This window comes from Lycorma delicatula, chromosome 7, assembly GCF_047948215.1.
Source record: "Lycorma delicatula isolate Av1 chromosome 7, ASM4794821v1, whole genome shotgun sequence".
NCBI lineage: Eukaryota > Metazoa > Arthropoda > Insecta > Hemiptera > Fulgoridae > Lycorma > Lycorma delicatula.
In genome coordinates this window covers 85,113,765-85,125,975 of record NC_134461.1, presented here as the reverse complement: position 1 = coordinate 85,125,975, position 12,211 = coordinate 85,113,765, and the positions used below count along the sequence as shown (strand labels likewise).

The 12,211-nt window shown below is 29.4% G+C and overlaps 1 protein-coding gene across 4 annotated transcripts in view; it reads right to left on the bottom strand.

Annotated features, from left to right (window-relative positions):
- The window catches only part of LOC142328094 (uncharacterized), a 75,221-nt gene that overhangs the window by 7,195 nt on the left and 55,815 nt on the right, over nucleotides 1-12,211 (bottom strand). For all 4 annotated transcript variants that reach the window (XR_012757185.1, XR_012757186.1, XM_075371585.1 and 1 more), the window contains exons 16-20: nucleotides 11,820-12,005; nucleotides 11,168-11,366; nucleotides 9,916-10,203; nucleotides 6,721-6,921; nucleotides 1,679-1,824 (exon numbers count right to left, since the gene is read on the bottom strand). Coding sequence is in view for 2 of the 4 variants with exons in the window: in XM_075371585.1 (XP_075227700.1) it covers nucleotides 1,679-1,824; nucleotides 6,721-6,921; nucleotides 9,916-10,203; nucleotides 11,168-11,366; nucleotides 11,820-12,005 (1,020 nt within the window). In the remaining 2 variants the exon portion in view is untranslated. The remainder of the gene's footprint in view (nucleotides 1-1,678; nucleotides 1,825-6,720; nucleotides 6,922-9,915; nucleotides 10,204-11,167; nucleotides 11,367-11,819; nucleotides 12,006-12,211) is intronic.

The window sequence follows — 12,211 nt, the reverse complement described above, 5'->3', positions numbered from 1 at the left end:
TAATATAAACAATTATATAATTTTTTTTATTATTATATATATATATATATATTTTTAAATACAGATGTTTAAGACAGATAAAATACAACAAAAACTAATACAACATTGATATGAGCTGTCTTAAATGAAAAGGAGTAGAATTAAGAGTAGAGCCAATACCTCATAAATATTTCACAGAGGATTAAAAATTAAGCGAGTACATGAACTGAAATAAAGGAATGGAAAACTCATAAATTCTCTGATGGCAGAATTTTTTAGCCCGAAAAAGATTGTAAAAATGAGTTCTAAACAGGGTTTTCATTTATAAAAAAAGGCATCTACCATACTCTACTTTAGTTTCTCATTAAATAACTATATCCAGTGTCATTCATGTAATGAAGTAGATTATTTATTAGAGATAATATTTATTTTTATGAGAAATAATGAATGAAGATAAAAGACCTATAAGAGATTTATCAGAGAGTTTTTTGGAGAAAGCTGGAAGAAAATGAAAGGGATTTAAGTAAATAAAAAGCTAATAATGGCATTTTCAGGTAAAGTTTAAACTTACAAAAGAAATGATAACATTAAGAAAATACAAACAAACAAATATTTAAAAGCATATTTGCTTTAATATCATAGAATACGGAAGCAGATGGAAAAGAGAAAAATTAATAGATTTGAAATAAATATGCTAAAGCCAAATTTAAGTATTATACACCAAATATACATTAAGATAGGATGTTAAAGTGAGAGTAGTTTGAAGACAGAGAATAATACAGCAAAGTGTAGTTTCAAATATTTATTCATCAGCGCCTTGGATAGGATACAGACCACCATGAAAAAAAGTAAAAAAATGCAATTTTCCAGTTGTTTACAACCACAGAATACAGATACAAAAGAGATGGAATTCACTCATTCACATATGAATGAGTTGTAGTATAATATCATGTAAATATCTGATATACTAAGTTCAACACTTTTTTTCTTGATAATATCAAGAAAAAACACAGCTTAAAACTTTTACGTGGAATGTGGAAATGGAATTTTGTAGTGTGTGAAAAATGCCATGCATGTATGAAAAATCTGTCTGGGATTCACACCCTGGACCTCCTGATGAAAGGCTGAGATGCTACCATTCCACCATGGAGATCAGGGTTTGAAGCAGCTCCAATCAATCCTAAACAATCCTAAATATCCAAACAACAAAAACAAATGGTCTGGATTTAAATTCAGGATTAAATACACCTTGTTCTACACAAAGACCAATGATTTGCATATTTTACTCAGTTAGCTTAGGTTTCAAAATGTTAACAATATCTCTTATTGCTACCAAAGTTAAGTAATATTATGAACATAATTTCCCTTTGGAAAAGTTGCCAAATAGAAATAATGGCTCTTTAATAACATGAAGCCTTATAAATATAATAAAATGTATCAAAGAAATCTACTGGATCTGATAAATTGTAATTTAGTGTACTCATAATAGGCCCTTTGTAATAAAGTAAAGAATACGATTTCATAACAAAATAGTTATTTCTTTTCTAACATTCTGGTATTATCACTGACTTTGATTTTTACCAGTATTATATTTTCAAGATTAAAAGTATACCAGAAGTTACACATAAACATAATCTATTCTCTAAGATTTAACATTTTTACAGTTAAATATTCATCGATAATGAAAAAAAAAACTGACGTAAATATTTTTTCCTCTGTGTGATAATGTTCTTTGTCTTCTAATGAATGTGTTAATAATTCATGATATTGACTAAGTAGTAATGACACATGCTCCATAAGCGATTTTCTATCCTCCTCTAAACCATTTTTCATTTGATTTAATATCTGAAATAAAAAAGAATTTATATTTAAGCTAAGTTTTAACCTAACTTTATTATTCAGATTAACATTTTCTATTCCGTGTTCATGCTATGTTTAAGCATACTGAAATGATCCAGTTTACTTTGTCCATATTTATTTAAATAAACTATGGCTGCTGTGCTTTCTGTTTGCACCAAAGAAGAGCAACGCTCAGTGATCCGGTTTTTGTGGTCGGAAGGTGTATCAGGGGCCGAAATTCATTGAAGACTTTCGGTACGGTACGGGAACAGTGTGTTGCCACAACAGAGTGTCTACAAATGGATTGAAAAATTAAAAAATGGTTGCAGAAGTGTTACGCATGATGAAGGAGCCGCACGACTGTTTACCGCCACAAATGAAGAAAACATTGAGCGTGCATGTGACAAGGTTTTCTTATACAGACGAGTAACTATTCATCCAGTGGCACATCATCTGCAAATTAGTCGCAGTTCTGCCAACGAAATCATTCACAACAGACTTGGCTTTCATAAAGTCTGTGCAAGATGGGTCCCAAAACAATTCACACAGTTGCATAAACAAACGCGCTTGGACATCTGCCAAAAATATTTGGATCGCTATGATAACAAACGGGACATCTTCTTGGACAGAATCATCACTGGTGACGAAACACGGATCTATCATTACGAGCCGGAGAGTAAATGCCAGAGTAAGGAATGGAAACATCCAAATTCACCCTGCTAAAAAAAGTTCAAGACCCAACCATCTGCGGGGAAACTGATGCTTACAGTTTTTTGGGACTCACAAGGCCCAGTATTGGAACATTATGAGGAATGGGGCATGACAATAAACATGTGCGTTACAGTGAGATGCTTACTGCAAAGTTGAAGCCTGCAATTCAAAGCAAACGCCGAGGACTGCTGTTGAAAGGTGTTGTGTTGCTGCATGACAATGCCCGTCCACATACTGCTACCCACATTGCTGAAACGCTCCAGAAACTCAACTTTGAAGTACTGGCTCATCCTCCGTATAGTTCAGATCTTGCTCCTTCTGACTATCACTTGTTTGATCCACTCAAAGAGGCATCATTAAGGGGCCATCGATTTACCTCGGATGAAACAGTGAAAGAAGCGGTGCATTCCTGGCTCGCAGCTCAACCGAAGACCTTTTATGAAGGCATCAAGCAGCCTGTGCAACGATGGACCACGTGCATTGACATGCAAGGAGACTATGTTGAAAAATGATGTACATGCAAGTTTCCTATTTGTATTGCAATAAAATTTATAACTACATTGCAGATAATAATTGATTTACCCTCATACAATGAATGGAATTTCCGTAGTGGTGTTTCCTGTATTCTGATTGAACCTGTATTATCAATAATGAACCAAAGGTACAATTCTATTTATTCATGCATACCACGAGTTCTGTTCCTACATCAGTTGCAGTTCTGTTTGTCGCATCATTACTTCTTTTTTGCAACTATGTGCTTGTTATTTATGAAGCAACATAATTATTTAAGACTTTCATTGTTTTACTAAAAACAACTTGACAAGACTAATGAAAGTGAAATTTCTGACCTCTTTCAAAGGTTTATGATTATTTGGAATTGATGTGAAGTAGATGATAAAGATGAAGGCTCAGATTATGAAGTCAAGACATAAGGTATGATCTCACAAGGGAAAATGAGAATAAGTGAAAAGAAAAAACTACCTGATTATGACAAACTTTTAATCAAAGGACAATATAAATTTAAAATGTAAAGCATTTTAAATGTAAAGCAAAAGTAAAAATGTACAGCAAGATAAATGTAATTATAAATTTTTAATTATTGAAGATAATCTAAATTTTAATTGACAATTTAATTTTAATTTAGCTTTTATTGAAGAAAATATAATGCAATCTTATAAATAAATAATTTATACAGTACCTTCTACCCAAGGCAAAAACATTGGGGTCCATGAAGATATTAAAATATCCTCGCACTTTCCATGAACCCATAAGTTTTGGGTCTTACATTCAAAATTTAAATTTCTAAAATATAGTTAAGCTTTCATTAATTTACTATTTTTCTAAATTTTGATAAAGATTCTTATACAGAGTGATTTACCATGTTATGCCGATACTTTGGCAGCTCATTCTACATGTAAAAATAAAGAAAAAAAATACACATAAACATAGGTTCGAAAACACTTCATTAACAAGTTATGGCTGCTGAAAAATTTTGCCTAGATTTAATCTCCTTCAGTGAAATGAAGCCATGCAGATATTATTGGGAAAATATTAGTTAATTTGATGGTTTCACATGAAATTCAATCTGACAAATTGAAAAAAGGAGTATGAGAACTGTAACTTGTGTAGTTTTTAGAAAACCGGTGAAAAACACATAAAACAGGAGCCGAAAAATTTGTTTACATTTTACTTGTAATAACTTTGTTAAATTGCCAATAAACAGATAACATTCTTTAATAAAACTTAACAGAAAGTGAATAACAGTTAAATAAAATGGACTTTTTATCTAGAGCAATACAAAGCTAAATTTAACTTAAAAATGATTTTTAATGTAAAATATTAATAATTTACAATACATCTTCGAAAATGTTTCCACTTATTTCACTGCACATTTGTGGATTGCTAATATTGCTGTTTTTAGATCTTTAACAGCGCAAAAGCATCAGTAACACGGAAAAGTAAATCGCCTTGTTTATTTACTTTTAATTTATAAACAGTACACTTCATCCAACCCCATACACAAAAATATATTGGCGTAAGATCTGGTGATCTGGGTGGTCAGGATTTTGGGCCTCTCTCTTTTTTCTGTTTAGTCTCCAGAACAACTGTAAAGTATTACTCCAGAGGATGAATGAGGATGATATATATGAATGTAAATGAAGTGTAGTCTTGTACAGTCTCAGGTCAACCATGAGATGTGTGGTTAATTGAAACCCAACCATCAAAGAAAACCGGAATCCATGATCTAGTATTCAAATCCATATAAAAGTAACTACCTTTACTAGGATTTGAATTTTAGAACTCTCAACTTCGAAATCAGCTGATTTGTGATGACAAGTTTAACCACTAGACCAACTCGGTGGGTTAGGATTGTGAACTGCCTTCATCAATCATTTATCTGGGAATTGCTGGTTTAAGTAGGTGGTTTAATTGCACGACAGTGCAGACACTGTTGTGCTGCAAGTAAATCCGGCTTCATGTTCCAAGAGGAACATCTTGAAGTAATGGCTGTATTTGTTCTTAAAAAAACTGTAAGTACACCTCACCTGTTAAGCACCCTTTGAAAATAAACTGTGCAATCAACTGATTATGAATAATCCCACACAATACATTAATGGCAAATTGCTGTTGAAAGTTATGATCCACATTGCATGAGAGTTCACTTCTGCTAATGAGTGTTTGTTTCTCATGTTGTTTATACTATCACAAGTGAACTGTGACTCATTGATAAATAAAATGTACTTGAAAAGTTGTAGAAGAATGTTTAACTGATTGCAGAACGCCAACCAAAGGGCAGGGTCTCCTGCATGTAGATGCTGTATGTTTTGTTTATGATATCAATAAAGATTGTTATTCTTAAGTGTCCTCTGTAATTTAATTTGTGAAACTCTCAACCGGTTAGAAAGACATCTTGTACTGGCACCAGGAATACGCTAAACAGAAACAATAATGCTTTCATTGACATTAACATCATGCTGGAGAGAATGGTCATAAGGGATACGATTACTTCTAGGAAGAGATCCTGTTTCCTGCAGTACACAGTTCGTCTACTTGTACTAACAGGAAAATTGCACTAATGAACTGAAACTCAATTACATATCACAATAACAATTCGAAAAACTTAACTGTTGGACAGCTGTTATTATATTGCCAACTTGAAATAAAAATTTCTCCAAAAAAATTATTGCTTATTATTTTAATTTTAAACAAAAATCAAGAGTTTTTTAACAGAAAAAACTTAATACACTGTTACGATCATTGATTCAGTACTATCCCATTATGAAATAATTTATTTTGAAACTTCTTTTATTAATTTTGAATACCAGAAATTTATGTTTTTTATCATTTTTTCACAGTTTTGAAAAATCAGTTATTGATAAAAATCATTTTCCAGTTAAATTTAGCTTTGAATAGCTCTAAATAAAAGTCCATTTTATTTAACTGTTATTCACTTTCTGTTGACTTAATTATACAATTCTGTTTAGAATTAAATTTTCTACAAGTTTTATCTGTTTATTGAAAATTTAACAAAGTTATTACAAGTCAAATATAAAAAAGTGTGTTTTTGACTCCTGTTTTTTGCATTTTTCACCGGTTTTCTAAAAAACTACTTGTTACAATTCTTGGACTCATTTTTTTTAATTTGTCAGATTGGATTTCATATGAACCATCAAATTAGCTCACATTTTTGTGTCCCAAGAATTTCTGTTTGTATGGCTTTATTTCACTGGAGGAAATGAAATCTTGGAGAAGTTTTTTGTCAGCTGTAACTCATTAATGAAGCATTTCCAGACCTATGTTTATATGTACTTTTTTCTTTATTTTTACATTTAGAATGAGCTGGCAAAGTATCTGCATTATGTGGTAAATCAACCTGTATAACAGAGTAATAAAAAATACGCAATTGGGATTATTTAATTCACAGATTTAAAATAATTTAAAATCTGAGAATAGTTTACTTATCAATTCTGTCCCACTTTCAAGTTATGGAGCAGATAACATACTTCTTGATAAAAAATGTAGGATTTAGAAAAATCAGCTTATAAATGTGTAAGAAAATTTTTTTATTTTCTATCTCATTGCCAAAAATTAGAGCAAGAAAAAAGAAGTTGGAATAATTTTTAACAATATACTACAATTTGTGATATAAACATGTATTAAAATCATTTTTATAAAACAAAATATACATACCTCACATTGGCTACTAAGTTTAGATATTTGTACTTGTTGGCTTGTAAGTTGATCAGTTCTCTGTGCGAGTTCACCTTGTAATTCAGTAACAGTCAATTTTAATTTACCACACTCACTCCTTACTTCCCTATATTGATCTTGCACACCTCTGTATTCTGTTTTTAATTTATCAGAAGCAGCAAATAAGTTCCTAAAATCTTCCTAACGAACAAAATAATTTAAATTAATTAAAAAAAGTAATTTTTCAAAACTAATAATATATTAAAGAAAAATTCAATGAACAAAAATTAATATTTAAAATACAATTGGCTATTGCCTGTCATCTCCACTTATCAGTTTTCCAGTTAAAATTAAAAAAATATTGTTTTCCTATAAGTTATTTCTAATTTTATCACTATAATTTTGTAGCTGCACTCAGAAGTTGAGAAAGCCAAATTTCTTTTTAGCAAAACGAGTGATGGGGCCCAATTGTAGCTATTGAACCAAAATAAGACAACAATCAAAATAATTCTGACAAAAAAGTATTATCAAATAATGGATTTTTAAAGAAGTAATAAAACAATAGAGAACCAACCCTAAATTAAACCATAGGTTTCAGTAAGCCTCTTCTACAACTGTAGGGATGAAAAGTTTTAAAAGAAGTTTACAAGCTGGATGGACATGATATGATGAGAAATATTTAAAAAAATTATAGTTTTTTTTTTGTTTTTCAGGGAAACTTATTATGGTAAATTAGCCAACGATAAAAAAACTGATAAATTCCAGGGACTACTGGAATGTGAGATACTAAAAAACTAAAGAAGCATAATTTTTTTTAAATTATGATACAAGGATGTATCCAGATACAAAGTGGACTTGCACAGTTGTACAGGTTGACACCATAGGGGGCTAAAATCCTGTGTGTAGTTATTTTCAGAATACAGAAGCAGGCTAGAATTATCAGGAGAGGAATGCACAAAAAGTCTTTCAGGCTATAGTGTACAAGGCGACACTACTCAGCGATATAAAATCTAAATCTAAAGATAAATCTTTTACCTTATTATAAAATAATAATTTAATATGGAAACATATGAATGAAATTCAAAGTTAAATTAGAAATATGAAAACAATTTTTAATTTTTGATCTAATTTTTAATTTTTTCAGTTTTTGAACTAATTATTAAGTCTGTCTACAATAGGAAATACAACAGCTGTTTGCCTAAATTACAAATTAAACAATAATTTTTTTTTTGTGTAATTTTAGAAAGGACCCACGCATTAATACTTTGGTTTTTTAACATCATTCTAGTTCAAGTAAAAATTCACTTTAATTAAACATCTTCTAAGAATTTTATTTTATCTTTTAAATTTAAAAAATAAAAGGCATTTAGAACCTGACTTTTTAAGGTTCCTATACTTAATAAACAGGAATTTTCTGTGCCCGTTCATAGCCCAAGTACATAAATTAGAACTGGTAATAGTCAGCTGACAATTTTTCATGAGAAGGATCTGCAGATCGACATAAATACACCTAGGACTTTTTTTACTCTATTAATAGATATTAGCTTGGAAACAATATTTTAAGATAACATAAGATGATTTCCGACAAACTCCAACCTATCTGATGAAGATGATAATTAATACATTTTTAGGTAACATTTTAAATTTACTCGCATAATAATTTCTATTGTTATTATAATAATTAATTAAGTACAACTAAAATTACAAATATTGTTTTGTTGTTTATAAATTGCCGTATTCTATCAATGTTAGATACAATTTCATTACACAAACAAAATTGTAAATTGGGGCTTGCACTGAAATAAGATACTTTAGCAATGCTACAAACCATATAAAAATAGAAACTGAAGTTATTAAAACAGAATTGGACAATTGAAAACAAAGATTAAACCCGTATTTACTAAATCTTATAAAATCTACATTTAATAAAATAAATGATTATGTCTCTTGAATGAAGAATAGAAAAGATTAAAACCAGTTTATTAAACTGCATTTTCATTCTGCTGATGATAAAGATTTTTTTTTTTCATAAAAAATTAACAAAATCAAAAATCAGGAAGTAATATAATCAGACAGCTCAGTGCAGCTACCTCTAAGTAAAAATATACCCAACGTTACTAAAACAGAAGCTAACCTTTTCTGAATTTTTACTAATTTTTATTACTTAAAGAGTGAATTTCATCAACAAATTTATTTCAAACACCAAAAGAATATGTGCTTACATTACTTTCTCAGTGAATTTTATTTTCACAGAAAAAGTTATATCATATGAAAAGAGAATGTAAATTAGCATTTTATAACCCAAATACATCAACACAAAATTTAATCAAAATATTAATCAAGTTTTTTAGATTTACATTGGGTGAGAGGACTAGGAGGCTCAGCTTTAATAAACGTTATTATCTAAGCCTGTAATCAAACTATCTGTACATCCTCTAGATTAGAACCAGTGCCTTTGGACAAACCCAAAAGCAGGGACACTATTTCACCCAAATAGCAGCTATATGCCATTTTAACAGACAACCGATGTACAGGCACCAGCTTGGTTAGGAAAAATGAAGCTGTACGTAGATCTTTCTTTCTTTTTCCTGTTTAGCCTCCGGTAACTACCGTTTAGATAATTCTTCAGAGGATGAATGAGGATGATATGTATGAGTGTAAATGAAGTGTACGTAGATCTAGGTAAGTAGATGTATAACTCCTTTAGTATTATCCAGGAACAAGAGATAGGAATGGAGGTAATCCTATAAAGCAAATGCCTCAGGAGATTGGAGTGGTTTACTATATTACTTAGAAGCAATATGAGTTTGATAGATTACAAATTTATTCATAAACATGTTTTCATATGTACAACAAAAATACATGAATGAATATGTATACACACAATTAAAGTTTCATTCCTTCCATTGGTTATAAAGAAGCAGTCTTCCATAATAATATAGCATTATTTTATTATTAAACCATTACACTTCCTGGGATGTTCAAAGCCACACTGCCCTCTGAGGCTTTTATACATTGTATTAAGAGATTACAATAATGCTAAAATAATTCAGGATTTATTCTAGAATATGTTAATTTTCAGAAATATTTCAGAAAAATGGAAAAGTTGAAAACTATTGAAGAGGAAAAAGCAGAAGAGGGTAAAATGGGCATCAGTATAGTATCAATGAAATAGAAATAATTGGTAACACTAACTTTAAGTTTTGAATGTTCCGCTCTTAAATTGTTTAATGATCTTGATTCAGCCTTCAAGTTTTCACTATCTGATAACAAAGTATTATAATTTGATTGTAATAAATCATATTGTTCCCTTAATGAACGCTGTTCACTACGTAAATCTCTTAACTGTGATTTTAGATTTTCACGCTCTTTAACTAACGTTTCATATTCAGCAGTCAATTGTTCATGTAAAGTTTGCAATGTCAACTGATCTAATAAGCGCTGTTGATGTTCTTGATTTAACTGATTATGTTGTTTCATAATCTGAAATAAATAAGAATAAAATAATCAATGCTATGGATGAATAAATGGTTACAATAATTGTAATAAGATGAAAAAGAAAAACACAAACACACACACACACACAATGTTATTATAAAAAATTATTAGCTGGATTATGGAGGAAATGTAATTCTACTTATAGAATATTAGATCTTGTCCTTTAGTATCTCAAATTCACTAACTGCCTTTAAACGGAGAAATCAGTTTGAAAATAATAATAATAATTTGAAAGTAAAATCGAAGAATGAAATGTGTCAGAAAGAAGGGAAACAACATTAAGGAAGAAGATATAAAGAATTTACAAAGACTGAACTGGAATAGGTGAATTCATGTAGAAAATAAATCCGACAAAATCAGAAATAAATTACAAAATGAATAAATGTTTTAAAAAAATGATTTAAAAGTTTACAATTTTCACAACATGTAGTTAGCATTTTATTCCTAAACATGAACTACAGTAAACAAACAATTGAAGCTTTTATAATGTAGTATTGTATGAGAATGCTGATTGGTTGATAAGGAAGAAAATCTTCCTTAATTAAAAAAAATTAGATCAAAATTGCATTATGATCTAATTTGCAAAGACAAAAACACAAAAATTTCAGACAAAATTGTTGAAATCTGTAGTGTATCAGCATTGTCAGTATTGTGTTTATATTATAAACTAGTAGTAGCAGTAGTATTGAATAAACAATGATTTTTTTATAGTCATTTGCCTCTTTAATTAATGAACTCATAAAGTTTTTTTATATTTTTTAGTTTTTGACTTTAAATAAATGTAATAATTACCTAGAATTAAAATAGGCAATTTATCAATTAACACATCAAGTAATTCAAATATTTTGAAAATCTTCAGCAAACATTTTACATAAAACATTAAAAAAAAAGCAACAAAACTGTTATGATAGAAACAAACGTATTAAAAATAAAGTCAAATTTCTTTTACCTCTTCTTTTTCTACAACTAACTGAGAATTGGCAAGTTGTAGAGCAGTATGTTGTGATGTAAGTGAAGTTATCTGTGATTGCAAAGTAGCAAGGTCAACTTGTAATCTAGCATTAGTGGTAGCTAAATCACTAGCTGCCGTTTCCTCAAGGGCAAGTCTTTCACGCACCGCTTTTAAAACTTCAGGACTTGATAATATCCTGTTAACAATAACCAGAATAATAATACATAGCGCAATAAAAATAACACAATTTATTGAGAGATTTTCAAGGAGATATTTTCATAATAAAAAAAATATTTTTCTTTATTAGATAATAACAACTATTGTTCAAAGAATAAACTTGCTAAACAGTTACTGAAATAAAATAAATCGAGAAGAAATGCTCAAGAAATGTTTACAAAAATTATAACCTAAAACTAGGTGCACATTTTAATCATACAAGTATTAATGAAATTTATTTTATTTAATTAATTTTACTAATGCCTCTTTATCCACTGATGACAATCTTTAACAACTGGAAAATATATTTAGTTTTAGATTTATATTTTTCTTAAGTAGTACTAAAGTTGTTCAAATAATAAATGTTATTGTAATGTAAATAAAAAAAGCTGTTAACCTGAAATAAAAAGTAATTTAATTATATTAAAAGTACCTGTCCAAAGCATTATCAGGATCAGATAGATGATCAAACGCCAAACCCAGTCTATCTAAACTGTTCTTTAATTTCTGAGTATTTAATTTTTCCATAACTAGCTCACTCTGTAATGCACTCAATGCGGCTCTGTCAACAGCTGATCTACTTTCCAACTCTCTAGATTCATACTGCAATTGTTGTAATCTTCAAAAAGAAATGAAAACAATAAAGATCATGAATACAAAATATTAACATAAACAAATAATAAAATAGAAATTTTAAAATGGGAGTATGTTAAAAGTTATAAGTTAACTATAGAATTAAAATAAAGATTTTTTTCTATGAAAGAAGGGATGATAATAGATTTATATAAATAAGCATGGCCATTCATTATCTTTGTTTATACATAA